Source organism: Parasteatoda tepidariorum, chromosome 4, assembly GCF_982258835.1.
Source record: "Parasteatoda tepidariorum strain Cologne lab strain chromosome 4, Ptep-v5.0, whole genome shotgun sequence".
Lineage (NCBI taxonomy): Eukaryota > Metazoa > Arthropoda > Arachnida > Araneae > Theridiidae > Parasteatoda > Parasteatoda tepidariorum.
Genome location: NC_141758.1, coordinates 29,367,870 through 29,390,029, shown reverse-complemented (window position 1 = coordinate 29,390,029; position 22,160 = coordinate 29,367,870). Strand labels below are relative to the sequence as shown.

The window sequence follows — 22,160 nt, the reverse complement described above, 5'->3', positions numbered from 1 at the left end:
AACCTTGTAGTTTTGAACCCAGTCCATAAGACAAGGGAACACCTGGATCAAATAATGGAAAAAGCATAAAATATGAAAAGAACACTATCTATTGGTATACAGTTATTCAATAAGTTAAATATTTAATTTTAAGTGTAGAAAAAAAAAGAGCAATCTCTGCTTTTTTTTTGTAGGGGACACAGCATAACAAGCTTAAACTTATCATTATAAGTTACAAAATATTTAAACATGCTGGCTTGCATTCGAATATAATTTTTATCCCTTTGAAAATCTTAGAAATTTTAAGCTTTATAATTTTTAATCAATTATTAATAGGTGAATATAAACCTAAACTTAATCGCAAACTTAAATTAATATATTATTATTGTTGATATATCAAATCATAAATTAATATAGTATTGCAACTTACTTAAAAAATACAAATGATTTTTTTTTCATCCCTTCTTGTACAGTTGCTCAATTTTTGGCAACATAAATTGATCACAAAATCATTAAAATGATTGAAGTTAAGTAAGGTACTCACCTAAATTCAAAGCGATGTTATGAAGTACACAACATGCAACTATAATGGCTGAAACATTATCAACGTGGCATGACATGCCCAGGCTGAGGCAAGGGAATCTTCTCTTCAAAATGCCATAGCTGCGCTCCACAGTATTTCGGGTCAATATATGAGACTTGTTATATCTGAAAAAAAAATACCAACCATCATAGTTATTTTACAGTTTTTATATCTTTTCTACTGAAATTATTTTAATTTGGGTTTATATTAAATTAATATAGTGTAATTTGGTACGTTGCCTATACTATCAGATGTCTGTCCAGGACGAAGTTATTACCCTGTAGCGGGGCCTTCACAAATTCAACTTTAAGGAAAAACAGTAGTTTCACAAAATAATTTTTATTATAATTTTATTATAACTAATATTAATCATCATCTTCGGAATAAATATTCTACTAATATTGCCTTCCAAACTATAACAACTTTCTTTATAGTGCTGCATTGTTTACAAGGTTATTTACACTGGCCAGAAATATTCCAAAGACATCCCAAGCAAAAAATACATTTTTTGGCTACACTAGCCTATCAGGATCAGTAAAAAATCAAATTATTTCAAAACCTGCCCAATGTATTTGTTACAGAGAGGTATTTATATTCTCGTTCCGGTCATCTACTAAGTTTTTACATTCAAGAATGTTTAATAAGCAGAAGATTTCTAAAGTAAAAATTTATACTTCTCTATACCTTATGATAATTAGGAAACTGAGCCCTATACATGGTTTAAAGTATTAAAATTAATGTTTTAACAGCTGCATAAATTTAGAGTTTTCACTGCAATGCAACAAACTAAAGGGCTTCACAAACAACTAATTTTTAAAATGAGAAATACCCCTGTTTAGTAATTGCCATATTTATCCAAAAATGGTAATAGCTGGCTAATAAGAAATTGCCCTATTACAAAACGCATATAACCAATAATTATGAAGTTACTTTATTTGTAAATGCAATAATACCATGTTTTAAAGTATACAAAAATCATTTTAAAATTTACAAATGCAATTACATACCTCACTTGTGCAGGTGAGTTTGGTCCCAACACAGGTGTCATTAAAAAAGGCTGGCAGCCATAGCCATTATCGCCTAAGAGATGGTAGCTTTTATAGATCGGATTAGTCTGTAGATCTAGACAGACAGCACTGTTACTGAAAATTGTGCTGTCATGCACAGATCCAGGCCACCGAGCCACAACATTTCTGATTGACAAGTCTGCATCGCAAACTGTCTGTACATTCAGCGAGAAAAAATCCTTCCGACACCGGAACCTTTCAGCATCTTCTCCGCCAGGAGACAGAATTCTCACATGCGAACAATCTATCGCTCCTAGCACTCCAGGAAAGCCAGCTACTTCGAAAAACTTGTGAGACACCTAATGGGGAAAAAAATTTAAATGAATATAATTTTATCTTAAATATTTTTGTGAAGTCTGAGTACTTTCAATTGCTCTCAATTGTTATTGAGAACTTTTTTGTACCTATTATTCAGATATATGAAGTGGCTGAAATTTTGAATTTGGCTGATGGTAAGAATGCTCATAACAACTTTTATCACTAATTATGAATGGTGCGTGAAGAACAAAATTTAAAACTTATAGTTTCTAAAGACATAATTTTTCGTAATTTATAAATGGTTAAAAAAACAAAAAGACTTCATGTTTTAATAAACATTTATATTGTTTAAAATGTGTTTTTACGAAATATATTTTCATACGAGAGGTTCTAACAAATGTGTGATTGTTTAAAAATAAAGATATTTTTTTCCTTTTGAGTACAAATAAATTAATACAATTTTTTAGTTTCATTAATTACTTTTAATTCTTTTTCACATCCTTTTGTGTACCCTGACCTCCTCTAGGACTTTCCACCCCTCCTCATCTCAGTTGCATATCAATGTGCGACGGAATTTTTTACTTTCTTAATTTTTTTCATATTTACTTGTAAAAATATTTTTTTAGAATTTTAACTATGTTTTCTTCTAGATCTACGTAGTTTTCAGTCGCAAAAAGTTTTCTAACTTAAAAGCTTATAATCCACTTGATAATTAAGGAAGAAACTAATGTACTCCCTTATCTTATGACTCGCCACATGCTAATGGTGAGTGCATGTGAGGCGCTCCTATTGATAGGCAGTACTGTACTACGCCACCTGTAGCTATTTTTAATTGCCAATAAACAAACGTTAACCAAACATTAAATAATAGCATCCACAGAGGCACAAACTATATTATCTGACAGATTTCTGTATCCTCATTTGTGGCGTAATAATCGACAAGTCTTTGGATTTCCAGACAACGGCCCGTGATAAAAATTACAGAGAAGGACCAGCTCAAAAGGTATAGAGTGTAGCCACCCCTGGGCAAATATCAACATGTTTTATTAAAAAATAGAAAGTTTTAAAAACTAATTGGCACCTTAGCAATTGTAGTTGGCGTCAAAGATCATAATAAGGATATATCCCCAGAATGTTCATATATTGATGATGTTATTCATTGTTGTGTTTTTTAATTAAATAATGATCACTTTAACTCAGAAAAACTACTGTATATTGGAATATTCAACATATTTGAATATCAAGTAAATCATAATATCTTAAAGTATAACCTTGAATGTAAGTGATAAACAAAAAATAATGTATAAAATGCATTTCATAGATATTAATTGCGTTGTATATGTAAGCAAGTTAAAAAAATAAATTTCACTTACCTCTTCACATTCTTTTTTCGTCTTTGGGAAGAAAATGAAATCCTTACACAGAGAAGCAAGGACTTTGCTAACTCTGTGTATGACTCGACATATTGTAGACTGGCTAACCTGGAAGCAGTCTCCGAGAAGAAGCTGAAAACTTCCGGAAGCATAGTACCGGAGGGCAATCAGTAATTGCTCTAGAGGCGATAAGGCATTATTCAAAGTCGATGACTTTTCCAATTCTTTGCCTATAATAGCTAACAGAGAGGAAACACTTTCCTTATCCAGGCGAAATCTTTTTTTGAAACTCGCCTCATCCAACTCATCGAATGGGCAGATTCTAATATTTCCAATATCTCGTTGTTTTCGATCCTCAAGCTTTGCTAGGAATTCTAACTCTTGAATTAAAGAATAATCCTCCATTATATATGTATAAAAAAAAAAACAGATAACCAAATAACGCCGGCGAAGAAATCGCAGTAAACAAACCTTGGCCACCAGAAACAAACACTCGTTTACTGCGCATGCGCGGTTACGCTGACCGGGAATATCTTCAGGTTAAAGTTACTTAACTCTGGGTTAAATTAACTTGCAGTTACGTATACGGTGGAATGGGATTTTTAACTCTAACCTGCTGGAGTTGCTCTCTCAAAACCTGTTTTGAACTCTGACCGAGAGTTAGGGTCAATGGTGAATACGGGCGTAAGAGTGGGAGATCTGGGCGTCCACCAAAAATTCATGATCGGTTAGTTATAAGTTTTTCTACACATTTGCTAAATCACGGATCATTTTTCATATTCCTAGGATATTTATGGGAGTTATTTTAGTTTATGTTTCCACATGGGTGTTTGATTTCATTTTAGTAACAACACGAGTTCAACTACCAACATGAATTCAACTTTTATCTCATAGAAATTAATTGTTTTGAAAATTTCAACTACAAACATTATTATTAAACTATATGTGAGTGCATACGTATATGGAGGGCAATCCCAAAGAACTGCTGCTGAAAACCAATTAACTAAAAAAAATTATTGATTCAAATCATATAACAGAGCTGAAAGTCGATACATATCAAGACGAAAAAGAGTAAAAACTGGTAACAAATAAATTTCATTTTTAGCTTTTTTTTCAGGAATAATTAAATATCCATAACAACAAATTTTTTTTAACGGATACAAAACACATAATGCAGTATTCAAAATAATTTGTTGTTTTAATATATTGTAATACTGCAATAAATATATTTCAATTATATCCATTTAATTTTTTACACATATATTTAAATACAAGTAATTTTAAGACTTATTAAAATGTAGTTAGAGTATCTACTTGTAAATAAGGAATAGAGCCAAAAAAATTTATTTTTAAAAATGTTTTCTGATCCAAACTAATTTAATTTTCGTTTGACTAATCGGCACTCTATCTTTGCAATTCATTAAGGTTTTGAGTTTGATAAAAAAATAAATAACTGACTTTATTTATTCAGTAATTAATTTGCAATTATTAAAAAATAATATAAACCTTTTATTATTCTTGGTATTAAGAATTTTAGCTGAAGTATTGTAGTTAAAAGATATTAAGTATTAATTATTCCTTTTATCAGAGTTCTCTTGTTTGACGAGAATTTTAAGAAAACTTTTAATGAAATAGAAAAGAAATCCAATGTTTAATTATGTATTTTTAAACAAGACATGATTTTTATAAGCCTTGATAAAATGCCCCAATGTTCCGCCCAAGGCTGCAATAACTAATGTTTAATTGTTGAAGCATTAAAATGTTTTTTTTAATGTTTTTTATTTTCTTTTTGTGCTTTTTTTCAAATTTTATTTTTTCCCTTTTATTTTTGTACCATTTGTTTTATTTTATTTTATTATTGTTTTATAATTATTTTAAATTAAAATATCAACAAAAAAAATTTAAAGTGTGCATTTTGTCACTTGAAAAGCCATTTATTCCAGCTTTCTCGTGGTCAAGCTTTTAACACTAGGTTTACGGGACGCCTCGTTTTGACGCATTTCAAGTTTTGTAAAGAAAATTACAAAAACGAGTTTGAATTTTCATTTTATCTCTTGTAATGACTTTTATCCATTGATCGAGGTAAGTATATATAGAAGTCTATTTTCTTCAAAAGCGTAGAAATATTGAAATTCTCTTTGTGGTATACCTATCTTTACGGATATGCGTCAATTTGACACAATCGTAATTTAGACAAAATAGTGACTAAACATGCAAACATCACATCAATAATAAATAGGAATGTACCAACAATACTTCGATCCGATGTCGTTAAATCAGATGAAACAAGCGATAAACAACTGCTGCCGATAAGCAATATTAGAAGGAACAAATGCATAATGTCAGATTTTGAAGGTTTCAGTTGCTTAGTTCGAGTATTGAGAAATAAAATTCTAGAATATTTCATAAATATATATCTCATATTTTTCCTTGTAGTACATAATTACACTGTTTTTTGAGAATAGAGATGCCAACTGCTCCGGACATACCAAAATAATTTAAAAAACGGTAGATAACTACTAAGTAAGTTTTGCAAATACAAAGTGGCGAATCATATAAGCCTACAAATTATTTAGAAACAGTGGTGGATAAAAATCAACTAAATTGAATTTATTAAATATTTATTCGTATATATATATGTATTCGTTCAGGCGACAAATTCACGCGTGTTCGTAGAGATAGGTATACAAGAAACGTCCGTAAACCTAGTGTTAAAAGCTTAGCAAAATTATCAAAGAATTATAAGTACTTAGTTTTTACTTTAAATTTCGTTATAGGAAACGAAAGTAGAAGTATTGCCAAATAATTTGTCGAATACTGCTGACCTATCGACCGTTGTATACATTATTTATTAATTACACAGCAATCACACTTTCTAGATGCGATTGCCTAATCCAAGAGATAGGAAAAATTACTGTTATTAATATTTGATAATGAAATTTAATATTATAATAATCTAATATAAGAATATTTAAGAATTAAAGTGGTAGCTTTTTATAGTTAGTTTGATCGTTTATTCTACAATTCAATATCCCCATAGGTAATGAATTGCTATGGGAAATTGGAGAACTTTGTGACCACAGCAGATTCAACATGCACTAGTCACCATTTAATACCCGGGTGTTCTTCGGCCGGCGGGATTCGAACTCCAGATCTCAGGAACATGAACCCAACGTCCCCCGACCCTCATTTACAGGTTCCTTAAGGTGATTCTGAAATTGAGCAAAATATTGTTGATTGAAGATATATCTATCTAAAAGAATTTAAAGTAAGAAACGTGGTGTCACCTTTTGCGGAATGCAAAGGGAAACTATATTTAAAAACTTTTCAGTAACCGTTAAAAAATTTAAACTGCTTTTATCTATTTTCCCATGTTATAGTAAACTTAATAATGGATATTTTTTTATTAGGGATAAATATTATAAAAGCTATTAATTATTACCTCTTTTCATGTTTAAAAAATTTGTTCATTAATCTCTTCATATCTGATGTTGTACGGCATAAGATGCATTGCGTGGATAACTTTATAAAATTTTTAGTCATCTTTAGAAAAGTTCGTCATTCTTCTTTAATTTTTCCAGGTTGTAGGCAACCTTTACAAGGTTGTCAACTTCCAACGCTTATTGTTAAAATTTATTCTAGTGGTAGCTAAGTTTATGTTTTAGTTAATGATTCATTGTTTTGTAAATTGATTCTGAGTTACTTACTACGCTAAAGATACAAAAGTTCATATGAAACGCCACATTGTTCCAGCATTCTCGTGGTTGTGCTTTCAGATGTTGGCAAAATTTCAAAACATTCTGAAAGTCTTAGTTTTTCAACTTTCTACCACTTAAAAAATATTTTGATTAAAACAAGTTGTTGATATATCTCCGTCTATAATTGGAGAGTTATCCTAATGGCAGAGATGCCAACTTGCTCCGGACAGCAAATATATATTTTCAAATGATAGTTTATCAATTGTGATTCTTGGTTTAATAAATTCAATTTAGTAGATTTTTACCCACCGCAATTCACCACATAGTAATACTTTTGTCGTGCAGTACCTTTGCAAAAGCAAGAAAAATTAGTCAAATATTTGCAAAACTTACTTTGTAGTTATTTACCGTTTTCTTAATTATTTTGGTGCGTTCGGAGCAGTTGGCATCTCTTTAATGGGTACCTAGGGACCAAAACGATCAGTCAAGGGTTTTTTGATAAATTTCGTTTAAAGGAAATGGGTATCAACCCATGAACGAAACTATTTAAATCGATAGCAAACTAAGATTCATCGATTGATTTTTTTTTTTTTTTGATTTTGATTGACATTTGAAGAGTGAGATTCGTCATGCATTTATTACCAATAAATTAAAAGTTGTGAATAAAATATTTTGCTCTCTGTCTATTTCAGAAAAAAAAGAATGCGTTGATAAATACCACATCTTATTAATGACAAACCATTTAGTGACTAGTCAGTGACTAGTTAACTAGTCAGGTTTCATTTGAAAACTATTTAACAAAAAAAAACTTTTTAATCAAAAGTTTTTAATTTGGTTGTTTCCTCTTATTTCGGAATTTAAATAAATCGGATCCAAAGTGTTAACAAGGATTTCGACGACCACGTCACGTAAACAAATGAAACACATACGAGTATATCTGAACTGAAACAAATAGGCAAATAAGAATATTAATAGAACAAATTAGACAGAGTCCACACGAAATATTTCTTGAAAATTTTAATTGAAAATATTGCTCAACACACATATAATTAACTAATCTTTCAGAACTTGAATTGAATTTTCATTAGTTCTAATATTATTAGTATTACATATCATCTACAATACTTACTAATATAATACATTTATGGGAAATACTTTTTTTGTGTGCATTAAATGTACCTATCAATGTATTTCTTCATTCTTATCAGCTAAAGTTATGTTTTCTTCCTGGATAATATTTTACTTCCCTCAGATAAAAAGTTTTCCTTTCCGGATATTAGATTGATTTATATTGACACTTCATTAATCTTTCAAACAAAGTCTATAAATTAGCCAATGAGAGAAATTGTTAATTTGATATATAGTTCAATAAATCTAACTATAAATCAGTATGCCTCATGCGACTCGATTTTTTTTTAATCTCTTTATTTATTCAATCGTAACAACTATGAGGCATATTAAATTATTCATATTTAAATCAAAAACTTTCTTTGCAATAGCTTATAATAGTAAACTGAAAAAAAATAGCCTGCAAAAAAATACACATTTTCTATGATTTTAACAAAGTTTTAAATTTGATAAGATATCACTTTTGTATCTTTAGTCGCCCTCATCAACCCCGATAAATAAACCTAGGGAAATCGTTGGTATTTTGCAAAAATAATGCAATTTTGTAATAAAATTACTTTTCCTCTCATAGATACATAAATTTTTAACTATTTTATAAGATTGATTAAATCCGCATTTATTAAATCGAGCGTGTTTACATAAGTATAACAAACCAATAAAAAGTAGCGAGAAATTCATCCATTTTTCAGTATTTAACTACAAGATTTAAAATATGGGTGCTACTCTTACATTATTTACTATTTGAACTAGAAAAATCATTAATATTCACTCCTCATTTTATTTTTAAATTTTATTTAATTTTTTCATCGGCGTTGAATATCCGACTCTAATAGGACAGCTGTCAATGCGTTTGCGACTATTCATGTTCAGCTCCATAGCCTTCTTATTCTGAACTTAAACCAGAAAACAACTTAATTCTGAACTTAAACTTTTGTTCCACATTTGCGTTACATGGAGAACTACCTAAACCACCCATTGTTAGCCCTACGGCAAAAAGATTATAACCCATGATCCGTCCACCGCTAATAGTATTTTATGTCAGCACTGTGGTCAATGCGAGCCAGGAGCAGAATTCGCATCATCCAGTCAAAGTTGTGTTTCGGAACTGCTCCTCCTCATTGAGAGCTGAACCTTTGTTGTGTTCTTCTATTTGTTTTTGCCTTACTTTGATTTGAATAAACAAGCGCTGAGTAAACCTTGAGTAAATAACTGAATTTAAAATTTATGAATCAAATTCAGGTCTGATTGTTCAAGATGATGTAATTTTAAACATATAAGCAATTACTAATTTAACGCATGAGCTCATAAATTGACCGCTACTGGTAAGTAGATCCATTTCCTAGAAACAGCGAGAAATTGTGCTCGCATGGAATTGCCGCTACGACACATGGTGCCTGCGACGAATTGTGCTCGCGACGCTTTTTACCTGCACGAAATATGCTCGTGACGAATTGAAATCTCGATGATTGTGCCCCAGACAAATTGTTTCCACGACGAACTGTCACACCAACAAATTGTGCGCAATGAAATATATCCCACGACGAATATTGCGCCACAAATTGACGCACCACCCTCTATCATTGTACAAAATTTTTTGCAGAAGGCAGAGCTATTGGTATCCATGCGTATATGCTTAAAAATGTTTTTTTTTCTTCTTTGTGACTTAAAACAAATAATATTTTTACAATAGCCGGGATAACCTAGTTGGATAGGGGTTGGGCCTATATGCAAGAGGTCGGGAGTTTGATCCCCGCCGGGCAGATGTCCCATGTAATAAATGGTGGCTGATGCACGTTAAATCTGTAGGGTCACAAAGTATTCCATGTTCCCACAACGAATCATACCTCTTGGGTACTGAATGAGAGATTTACCATTCTCTGGTTCAGGTCGAAATAACGATATTTGGATGAGTGAATGAATAACGGTAAATGCGAATTGTGACGTGTGATGCTGAAGTCGTAATCTTGGCCACAGATGGGATCACTTAAAACCGAGAAACGCCGCCTTAAATACGCTTGGCTTCGTCCTGCAATCTTGCTAGATTGGCAAGTGGCATTAGAAACAACGCAACATTTTTTTAGAGAATGAGGGGAGAAGCAATTGTTGAAAAAGATATTGTTGCTTGGATTTTAATTAAAAAGTCCTTAATGACTGATCGTTTAAAAAAAACTTATATACTTTTTTACTGATGATTGTGATTGATTTATGTTCAAAATAATTATTCTCTTGTTATTGATTATATTTGGGTAAAAATGTTTTGTTTTATTTAAACAAGTAATTAAATAACCATGACTACCAAATATTTTTAACACATACAATTTATAGATAGAATTGCTTCTTCACCTTGTAAAAAATTTATATTAATGAATCGTTTATTGTTAAGAATAGATTTACTCCTCCCTAAAATTATATATTATTAAAATAGTTTTATTGCTAGTGTTTTCTCTTTTCCGTCTCGCTTTTGTTTATGTTTCAAAAACAGATCTTTTTCTCTGTAACTTCGAGAGCAAATCACTTTCCCGAAGTATAAAGAAAATAGCGAGGTTTAAGAGAAACATATTGTTGTGTAAATGTTACAGAAGAAGTTCTTATTGACTTAAACTGCAGAGAGGAAAATTTTTTCATCTGTGAATTGTTGAATTCTGACGAATGGCTGTAAGTTTGAAGAAATAATCCAAACAATTTAAAAACAAGTCGCTGGTATATATTGATTATTTCTTATATCTTCAAAGACACGTTTTCTAAAATATTTTAGAAACGAAAAAGTTATTGGAAAGCAATAATGAAAAGGTATTTGCGTAAAAAGAACTTCTTTGGCTTACACAAGTGAAACGCACAATTTCAATGAACATAGTTCCGAGATATTTAAAGATTAAAAATATGACAATGTTATTTCAATATTAAACTAAATAATTTTGTATACAACAGAAATAGGAATTAATTTCAGCAATTTTAAAATAATGATAAAACTGTAGATAAAAGAAAAAAATATATAAACTCGTTATTAATAAATATTTACTACCATGTATTTTATATAAATGTTTTTAATAAGAACAAATTATAAATTTGGCTTAAACATACCAGGACTACCGGGACATTGATCTAACAGAGACTCATTTTTAACATAAACATTTCCAACTTCAGATTATATACTAAAACATGCTTTAAATCTCAATGCTATGCGTAATAAATTAAAATGTAGATTTTAATTTGACCACCGCCTCTGCATTTTCACTGCCTTTGATCCACGTACAACGTCAATATTCCAGGTGCCCACGGGCACAACCACAGATGAAAGTGTGTAGTGTCCGCTCCGCGGACAGGTGCACTGAAGACAAACTCAGTTCAAGTTCAAGGCTTAAACATACAATTAGTAGTATAATTGGAACATACAATTAGTACATACAATTAGTATTTCAACTTATGCAGATGAGTCGGTTAGAGGCACTACGCCTTGAATACCGATATCAAACCACCCATAGCAAGCATTCGTCTGTTACGACAAATGTTGCTGTTATATATGATCGAATATCATAAATTCTGACGGCATCAAGTTACTGTTTGAGTTTGAACGTAAAGCCGAAATCTCCGTTTTGATCATTTGTATAATTTATTCGGAATTCAATAATTTGTGATCTGATAAAATTTTTATGTAATGAACAATCTTTAAAATAATCTTATTACAATATTTTTTAATTGATTTTTTTTAGACTTCTTTAATGAGACTGGATTTTTTATTATAAATGAAAATTATACAGTATATAAAAATCTAAACTTGAAAAACGTATGTTTTTGCGAGTTTGTTATATATGAAATATGATTGAGGCAAATGATATTATTTAAAGACTTGGTATTTTTAAATCAAGTTATTTACATGTATCTTTTAAGGTGTGAAATAAATAAAGTTTTCTATCTTCTTTTTTTCCCTAATTTGGCGAGTTATTGTTTTTGTGAAGTAAAAGTGACAAAAAGAAAAAAAAAATAAACGATGAAGAAAATGAATGATGTAAGAAATCAGAAAAACTGAACACATCAACAATAATTTAGGTATGAAAATTTTAAGAAATATGCGCAAATATTTTACGTTTTTCTTTATTTATAATATTAACTATAATTTGATGGGCGTGAGAGAAAGTGTGTTGTGGTTACGAAACAATCTTGCACTCCGGAGTTCTCGGCTTCGAATCCTGCAGGTAACATGTCTAGAGTAATTTTTGTTTTTAAATTTATATGTATCAAAATTTTGCGTTGCATAACTGTTATAAATGGGACAAATTTTAAAATCATTCTTGAAGAAAAAATATAGAGAATAAAATATTCGAGAATCAAAAAATTTATTTAAAGTTTTAAAATAACTAAATTGAAAAATAAATTCCATTTCCAAGTTTTATATTATATTTAATATGGAATTAATATTTGATTTGATTTATTTATCATACACGTTTTGAAACATAAAGTAATTTATTTTGAGAACAATACAACGTTATTTATTTATTTATTTATTTTAAATTTCTGTCCTCTCCTATTTTGCGGATAGAAAATTGAAATGAAAAATATAGTAACGTGAAAAGTCTAAAATATGTATTCAGTGAAATTTTTGTATCTCACAGAATGTGATAACTCGTTTTGAACTTTAGGGCAGTCGTCTGTATTACTCTAGAGTTCAATTTGTGCATCTTCTTGATTACACAGCTAAAGTTAAGATTTTTTTTTGTAGCAAATGTACCATCACCTTTTTCCCGATATCGCGTTCATTTTTCCCTCTCGTTCATTATCCGAATTTTCGAAGTTCGTTTGAATTATGGAATATTCCAGCCCCTAGACGTTTACGTACTTTATATATAGGATTGATTCTAGATTCATTTGTTTAAAGAATTTAATGAACAATTTATTCTAGCAACTCCATATCTACCGAAACTAAGTCGTTATCACTTACAAAGCTAAATTTCAAATTTCTATAATCTTTCATATTACATTTTTATTTTTAAATAAAGCTAAAATATCAGATTCGAGAATTTTTTTTAAAAAGTATGCTTTTAGGAAGGAATAACTTTTGGTGAATAGTGGAAAGAAAATTATATCATTTCCAAAATTCAGTCAATATATGTGTGTAATTAGTTTATTGCTGTGTACGCCTGTTTATAATTTTATTCTGAATTGAATTATTGTAATTCTATCTCAACCGGGTAAGAAGGATTTATGTCATCTACTTTAAAATATCTTTTTTTTTCATTAAAAAACTGTAAAAATCGTAATAAAGATAATGAACGATATCAATTCTTAAAATAAAATCAGCTCCTTTAAATACAACTAACTCAATTAATTTGAGCATGATACCTATAAATGTAAAATTAGACAATAGATGGCGATGATACATACCTTCTAAAGCATTTATTCATTTATTAATTTACCTTTTTTATAAAAAACCATTTATATATAGAAGGTTTATTACCAGTAGGTTTTTTAAAGGGGAAAACTTTGATGGCTTTATTATTAAGGAGTAACAATTAACAAAATTAATTTTCATTAACTGGCTTAAATTAAGGAGCTTAATAAATTTCAAACTTTATTTAAATTAGATTGGAGGAGGTTTTGAGTCAACTGTTTATGCAGGTGATTACTTGCATAAACAATTAACTCTGTTGACTATTTATACTGCAATGCAATCAGTCTGGCAGCACTAATTCAAAATATATTTCAAACCAATAGAAAAGTAAAAATAATTATTTTTAAATGTTTAGCAACATTTACTCTATAAACAGCAAAGAGCTAAAGTATAACATTTAGTATAAAGTTATTATCAACATTTTATCTAGAATGAGTAAAAAAAAATTGCAATTCACAAAATCGAAATTTGAAAGAAGTGAAACAATCAGCATAAACCTAGATGACCCAACTGCCCACGTTTATCAAGATATGGCTAAAGTGAACATCTTCGCCGATCAGCTCGGAAATTAAATTACACCCAACAGGCAGTCAAACGATAGTAGCCATGAAAAGTTTTTTTCTATCGATATAATGAAATCATCGAAGACATCTAACGTCTGAAACCATTAAAAAATTCAAATATTGAAGAAATTTATAAATCATTTGTAGACTAAAACACAACAAAGCTCCAGATAAAGACCACATAAGTAATAAACTGATAAAATATTTACACAGACAAGAATCAAGAGACATACTTAATGCCTGATTCAAAATTAAACAGTTCTCTCATATATGGAGAGACTCAGGAGTAATTTCATTCCTGAAACCGAGGAAAAAATCTAGCAAAACTGAAAATTTACCGCCCAATTAGCTTACTGCAGACTAAGAGCAACATTTTAGAGAAGATCCTCTATATATGTATTAAACCTTACTTAGTCAATCTTCTTATGCAATAATATGGGCCGGTGGGCAGCGTTTTGCTACCGATTCTCTATCTCATTTATATACGTGATTTCCCTAGAAGGGTTAAAAACTGAAGAAATAGCAGCATAGAATATAGACTATATAGCCCTTTTATATCAATCAAGAAGGTTGAATCCTGCTGTACAAAAATTACTAGATAGTCTCACTGACATCAAAGACTGGTGTAGCGATGTGCCAATTAAAACTAATGGCTACAAATCAAATTTTTTTAATCACAAGAAAACATAAATCAGCAGTCCCGAAATCTCTAAAACAAAAATGTTTTAATGAAGAAATCTTACCAGTTAAATCAAATATCTCGGCATTATCATAAATGAAAATCTAACTTAGCATGACCATGTAAAGGAAACTGTTAGAAAGGCAAGACAACTTCAATCCTTTTCCACTCCTATATAGAAGATCAACTTTCAGTCTATATTAACAAGAGGCTCATGTATATGCTTTATATAAGAGCTATAATGACTCATGCCTCACCTGCCTGGGCAACTGCAACCAAGCTTTTAATTAACATCACAGATACAACGCAAACTGAAATTCTAAGACTAATAATTAACGCTCCAACATTTACAACCATTGAAAATATCCACGAAGATCTCTACATCGATAAGCATACAGCAAAATTCTATAAAGAGGCCCACAATTGTGAAGCGGCAAACTTCAAACGGATACTGGACATTAAACTTATGGATTATGACAAAGAACTGAATCCAATAACTTCATTTATTTGATCGGACGCTACTTTAAGCAACAACTTCAAGGGACTTTGTAAGCAACGATCCTAGTAATCCAGCCGAAATTCCCGTCACCTGGGTAAGCTGAGTACGTCAGTTTAATCTCAACTTCCAGCCTATGGATTTCATTGTACTTCATCAAAGCAGAAAGTAACGCTTATTTTGAATTCTTCGAATAAAACTTTAAGTTCATTGTTCTCACCAGTAAATAAATAGTTTAAATATATTTAATTTCTGAAAGTCCGAATTATGTCTTAACTATTCGTTTTCTGCACTTTCTTAAATCAAATAATAGCCGACTGCGGTTGGCAATTATGATTTTATTTATGCATATACTTAAACTAACAAATTTTGAGCCTGACACAATGCAGAGCGGAAACCCCAGCTAAGGATTTTCATTCCTTTACCACTTGTGGAAAAAATGTTGCTGCATGGAACTTTGTCTAAAATAATTAATATGATAAATAACATTAAGGTTATTGTTATTTAACACTACATATAAAGAATATTTAAAAATTAAGCTGGTATATATTTAAAATTATATTTTGAATAAATAAAAACATTTTATCCGAAAAACTTCTGAATAGATTTAATTTATTTTTTCATATTGCGTAATTTCGGATTGTATAAAAATTTATTTAAAGCTCACTAAAATACTGCTATGGTACTTACTATAGCACTAGGAAGCTGAAACAAAGTTGCGTTTCTTATGAACTTCTATATCATTTACATGTTATTGCTGTTATTACTAATACCACTTGCCAATACTAGCAAGCTTGATATGGGATTGATATAAGAATCCTCGCGAGGATTCTTTGGGATTCAAACTCACTGGAGGGATTTTAGGCGTGTGTTGCAATGAATTGAGCAGAGGACTGTATCATTCAAACAATAATTTTATTTTGATATAAGAAACAGCAAATCGTCCTTGTCGGACTGGAGAGGAGCGGTTGACCCGCGTGATTCTCTATGTAGAGAGAGAACGAGAATGGTTATTTTTCGTGGCGCGTGATGAACGCCACTTACACCCACTCATGATCCTTTAGAAGATCATGCGTGGGTGTTAACTTTATTTCTTAGAATTAAACATATCTTATTAAGCGTTAACATGCTCCCCCCCATTGAAATAATTTAAATTATTTTAATAGTAGACAACACAATATTCACAAAGCACATAACTATACATAATACATTGACAAAAAGAGTAAATATAAACACAAATATTCCCAATACATAGTTCAGTAACATTCTAGATTTCGTAAAACCTTACATTTATTCGACTGGCAATAAACAAAGATGTCTCACACTACGCTTCAAAGTATTGCCATTTGGCAATCTAACCTGTACTACTCGAATTTTGCCATCTGTACCTGGATAAACTTCTACGATTCGAGCAGTTAACCATTTATTTATTGGAAGATTGTCTTCCTTAATCAAAACTAATCTACCTTTTTCAACATTATCTTTTTCAAATTGCCATTTACCTCTTAATTGTAAATTATTTAAATAATCTCGTGACCATAATTTCCATAATCTTTGAATATACTTAGTGGTTTTTTGCCACCTATTTAACCTGTTATCATTTATTTCACAAATATCTGGTTCAACGAGAGTATTTATTGGTCTACCAACCAAAAAATGTCCAGGACTAAGAGTTTCAAAATCGTCAAAGTCTGAAGACAGAGGTGTTAAAGGTCTAGAATTTAATATACCTTCAATTTGAAGAATTATAGTTAAAAATTCTTCATACGTAAGAGCTTGATTTCCTACTATTCTTTTCAAATGGAATTTAAATGACTTGACCCCTGCTTCCCAGAGACCGCCAAAATTAGGAGCTCTGGGGGGTATAAATTTCCAATCAATAGTCTCATTAGTGAGAAATTTTGCTAAGCTTTCATCTGGATATTTTACAAGATTGTTTAATCTTTTAATTTCAGCATTAGCTCCGATAAAATTTCGAGCATTATCTGTGAACAATTTCGAACATTTGCCCCTACGAGCAAAAAAACGCTTTAAAGTGGCGATAAATGCTTCTGTAGTCAAATCAGTAACAATATCCAGATGAATGGCTCTGGTAGTAAGACATATAAATATACAGACATATATTTTGTTTAAAGAACCCTTTCTTTGGTGTTTATACTTAATAAAAAACGGTCCGCAATGATCAACACCTGTATAATTAAAAGGAAATGTTGGCGTAACTCTTTCATTGGGTAAGTTACCCATACTTTGTTCAATAAGTTTTGGATTATTTTTAAAACAAATTAAACATTTGTGAACTATTTTTCTACACAAGTTTCTGCCGTTAATCGGCCAGTATTTTTGGCGAATACAATACAAAAGTGATTGTGCGCCAAGATGGAAATACTTTTTATGATAATACTCAATAATGATATAAGTTAGTTTACTGTTCTTTGGTAATATAATTGGAAATTTCTTGTTAACAGTTAAATTTGCATTTTTTAGTCTTCCAGAAACTCGCAAGACTTCCTTGTCATCTAAAAATGGATTTAAATTCTTAAGTTTACCTGCTATAGGATCTCCCTTTTTAATCTTACTTATCTCCAAGGCGAATGATTCTTTCTGAACCATTTTGATTAATTCAGTTTCTGCTTTTTCTAAAGCTATCTGAGAAATAGGTCCCTTTCTTTTTGAGTTGGGATTTCTGCAGTTATGAAAAAACCTGAAAATATAACTTAAGACATAGATTATAGTAAAATAATTATTAGAGATATTAAATATTCTGGTTAAGAAATTATAGTCATTAGCACTAGCTAAACAGTAGTTAGAGTCACTATTATGTTTAATAGAGTTTTTTAGTTCATTAGCACAGTCTTCATCTAAACTAAAGGAATGAGAGTCACTATGTTCAGAGTCAGAATGCAAAAAGGAAGGACCATACCACCACGAAGTATTGGTTTGTAAAGAGTCAACAGTAAGACCCCTTGTCAAAGCGTCAGCTGGGTTTTCCTTTCCATTGCAGTGGTACCACGAGCTTATATCCGTTAAGCTCTGAATCTCCTTCACCCGATTAGCAACAAATAGTTTCCACTTTTGACTGGAACCTTTTATCCAACATAACGTTATCTTTGAGTCTGTCCATAGAGTTACGTTAGTAGATTTCTTTTGCTCTATTATGTTTTTTATCATATTTGTTAGGCGAGCTAACAACAAAGCACCCAGAAGTTCCATTCTAGGTAAAGTTATTTTCTTGAGTGGTGCGACACGACTTTTGGAAGTAACTAGGTTCACTTCGATTTTGTCTTTCTTGAAGAGTCTAACGTAAATACAAGCACCATAGGCCTTTTTGCTTGCATCCGAGAACCCATGAATTTCTATTGCGGAATCAACAGTGTCTTCAAACGAATTGAAGATGTATCGTGGTATTTTCAAACTTTGTAAGTTCGGAATTTCAGAACACCATTGTAGCCACGGTTCTTTTATGTCAGGAGGAAGCTCTTCATCCCAAGAGATACCTCGTCTCCAAAGTTCTTGAAATAGGCACTTGATTCGTAAAGTATAAGGCGTTAAGAGTCCTAACGGATCAAATATTTTCCCTGCTACCTTCAGGAGAAAGCGTTTTGTGTTCTGAGCATTGGTTAAGAGTTCCAAGACATTGTTTACATCGATCGTGAAACAATCAGTTTCAGTGTTCCAGCTTAATCCTAAAACCTTTAATGTACGAGTTCCTAATGCAACATTGGAATGACACGGATGTGTATCAAATCCAGACTCCTCCCATCTCTGTATTAAATTTGGATCATTGGAAACCCATTTCCTAAGCGTCATTCCTGCATCTTTCATAATACTGTAAGCTTTACTAGTATTTTCAAACGCTTCTGAAATATTATCCGATCCCCCAATAAGGTCATCCACGTAGAAACAATCATTCAAAATTTGATATACTTTAGGATAATCTTCGCGATATTTCGTTATGTGATGTTTAATTGTAGCGGCTAACAAAAATGGGCTACAATTTACTCCGAAAAGTACGCGAGTTAATCGGTATAACCTAATAACTAAATTTTCCTCATTAGTTGACAAGTTATCTCCCCATAAAAACCTTACTGCATCCCTGTCCGTTTCTGACAATGATATTTGTAAAAACGCTTGAGCTATGTCCGACATATACGCGATTCTATTTAAGCGAAAGTTTACCAATAAATCTACGAGATTAGGATTTAAATTGGGACCTGGCCATAAACATTCATTAAGTGAAAGCTGTCCATTTTCATGAGCACTAGCATCAAACACAATGCGTAATTTTGTCGTTATGCTTTCTTTTTTTAATACAGGTTGATGCGGAAGATAGAATAAATGTTTATTGTTTGGAACTATTTGTGTCACCGGTTCTACGATACCCTTCTCTAACTGTTCATTTAATACTCCCTTATACTGTTGATATAGACTATCATTGTTATGAAATCTTTTGACAAGACTTTTAAATCTCCGTTCGGCCAAATTGTAGTTATCATGTAACTCAGGTGTATCGCATTTCCAGGGCAAAGATACTTCATAACGATAATTCTTAAACGTAATAGTTTCATTAAAAATTTGTAATGCTAAATCCTCTTCCGGAGTTTTTAAATCATCTTTTATCCCGATACTTTCAAGATCCCAGAATCTCTCTAAATTGTTTTTTAATGATTCCTGATTTTTTACTAAGCAACAAGCTAAGGTATTTGCAGAATTGTTTCCATTCATAACCCCAGTAGTTATCCATCCCAATTTACTTTCCACCAAAATAATATCAGTACCTCTTATTTTGATTTGATTTGAGCCTAAAAGTTCATAGAATAATTCTGCCCCAATTAATAAATCGATTTTACCTGGTTTATTAAAATTAGGATCAGAATACGCTAAATGAGAGGGAAAATTTATCTTAGATATATCATAATATTTAGAGGGTGTTAAGTCTGTGATTTTTGGTATAATTAAGAGATCAATATTTCGCTGAAAGTCTTGTTTCTGATTAGAAATACAAGTGGATACCTTTCTTTTAACTGTTACATTTGATCCATTAATACCAGAGATGGAAGAATTTATTTCTTTCCTTTTTAATCCTAATAAATCTGCACATTCTGTGGTAATAAAACTAGATTGACTCGCATTATCTAATAGCGCTCTTAAAGAGTGAAAATTTTTTCTACAATCCTTCACATTAATAACAGCTGTGCTCAGCAAGATGAATTTCCCATTAGTTAGGGTAAGACAGTTATTATTTCCATTTGAGAAGGAAGGATTTTGAGAATTTTCTAAGCAATGCACTTCAAAAGAGTTATGGCTTACAGATGGGAGATTCGATGGCGTCACATCCACGGTTTTTACTGCAGTGTTAAGAGGGCTGCTGTTTAATGTCGATGAATACTCCTGTAATAGAGTGTGATGATTGAGTCTTTTTTTACACACAAAACAAGCGCTTTTCGAATTGCATTGATTGAAAGGATCGGAATCGCTTAAACAATTATAGCAGAGCTTATTTTTCTTCACCAAATTTATTCGTTCTGATAATTTCATCCTTTTAAATTCATCACAATGATATAATGCATGTGATGGAGATTTGCAAGCGAAACATAATTTTTGAAATTTGTTGGATTTAACTAAAAAAGACTTAGATCGATCAGAACTAAATTTAGATGGGAAGTTAGCATTAATACTATTTAATATTTGATATCTTCTTTCTAAAAATTCCAAAAATGTGTCAAAATCAGGCACTTCATTATCTTCAAGAGTCAATTCAAACTGTTTACGAGTTTCGCGGTCCAATTTATCCAGAATGATATTTAATAAAAAAAACATTAGAAAGCTTATCTCTAGTGAAATCTAGTATTTTTAAGGATCTAAGATTTTTCTTGATATTGTCCAAAATATTACGAAGTTCCCTAGACGATTCTTGTTTAATAGGTTGCATTTTTAGAATGTTTTTGACGTGACAGTCAACTATGAGTCTTTTATTTTCGTACCGTTGTTCTAATGCCTTGAATAATGATTCAAAATTATCGTCCGACGTTTCTACTACCTTCGCTTCACCCCTTAAGGATCCACGCAGGTAATACAATTTTTCGTTATCTGACAGTTCCGGATTTTCATTTATTAGACTAGAGAATTGGCATCTAAATAAATTCCACTCTTCTATTTTACCGGCAAAAATTGGAAGAGGAATTTTTGGTAACTTTACAGATGCTCTTTTAGTTTGGTCATTTAGTTTAGAGTGATTTTCATGCATTGAACCATCTACATTTTGGTTTGTAGCAGATACAGTTTTAAAGAATTTGAGTTTTTTAATAGAGGTTTTTAGGCTTACCTCTTGTTTTTGAATCTCCTCATCAATTTGAGACAGCAGTAACTCCTTTTCTTCTAGTTCATCGTCATCGAGCATTTTGTAATACTCATTCTTTAGAGCATCGAACTTCTCGTATATATTAGTCACAGTATCCAAGTGGGCTTCGAGTTCGAAAATGTCTATTTCAGTTTGTTGCATTGCTTCCGAAACAGCATTCGATAGTTTTGTCAGTTGTCCTTTTAAATTGCCACGTTTACGATTTAGCGAGGCTGTGTCTCTACTTCTTTGAGACAATGATTCGGTGTCGTCATTGTTTGACTTCCCAGTAGCCATTGTTTGGCTTGTAGTAATCCAAAATGAGCTGATTTACCTCCGGGTCGCTAGGACCAAAAACATGGAGGGATTTTAGGCGTGTGTTGCAATGAATTGAGCAGAGGACTGTATCATTCAAACAATAATTTTATTTTGATATAAGAAACAGCAAATCGTCCTTGTCGGACTGGAGAGGAGCGGTTGACCCGCGTGATTCTCTATGTAGAGAGAGAACGAGAATGGTTATTTTTCGTGGCGCGTGATGAACGCCACTTACACCCACTCATGATCCTTTAGAAGATCATGCGTGGGTGTTAACTTTATTTCTTAGAATTAA

At 31.3% G+C, this 22,160-nt stretch overlaps 1 protein-coding gene across 1 annotated transcript; it reads right to left on the bottom strand.

Annotated features, from left to right (window-relative positions):
• Positions 1-16,500: 16,500 nt before the first annotated feature.
• On the bottom strand, positions 16,501-21,844 carry LOC147810841 (uncharacterized). Its single transcript, XM_087162112.1, has 2 exons — positions 21,248-21,844; positions 16,501-20,598 (listed from the first exon to the last, which is right to left on the bottom strand). The coding sequence occupies exons 1-2, from the start codon at positions 21,842-21,844 to the stop codon at positions 16,501-16,503; spliced, it is 4,695 nt and encodes a 1,564-aa protein (XP_087018238.1).
• Between the last annotated feature and the right edge of the window lie 316 nt (positions 21,845-22,160).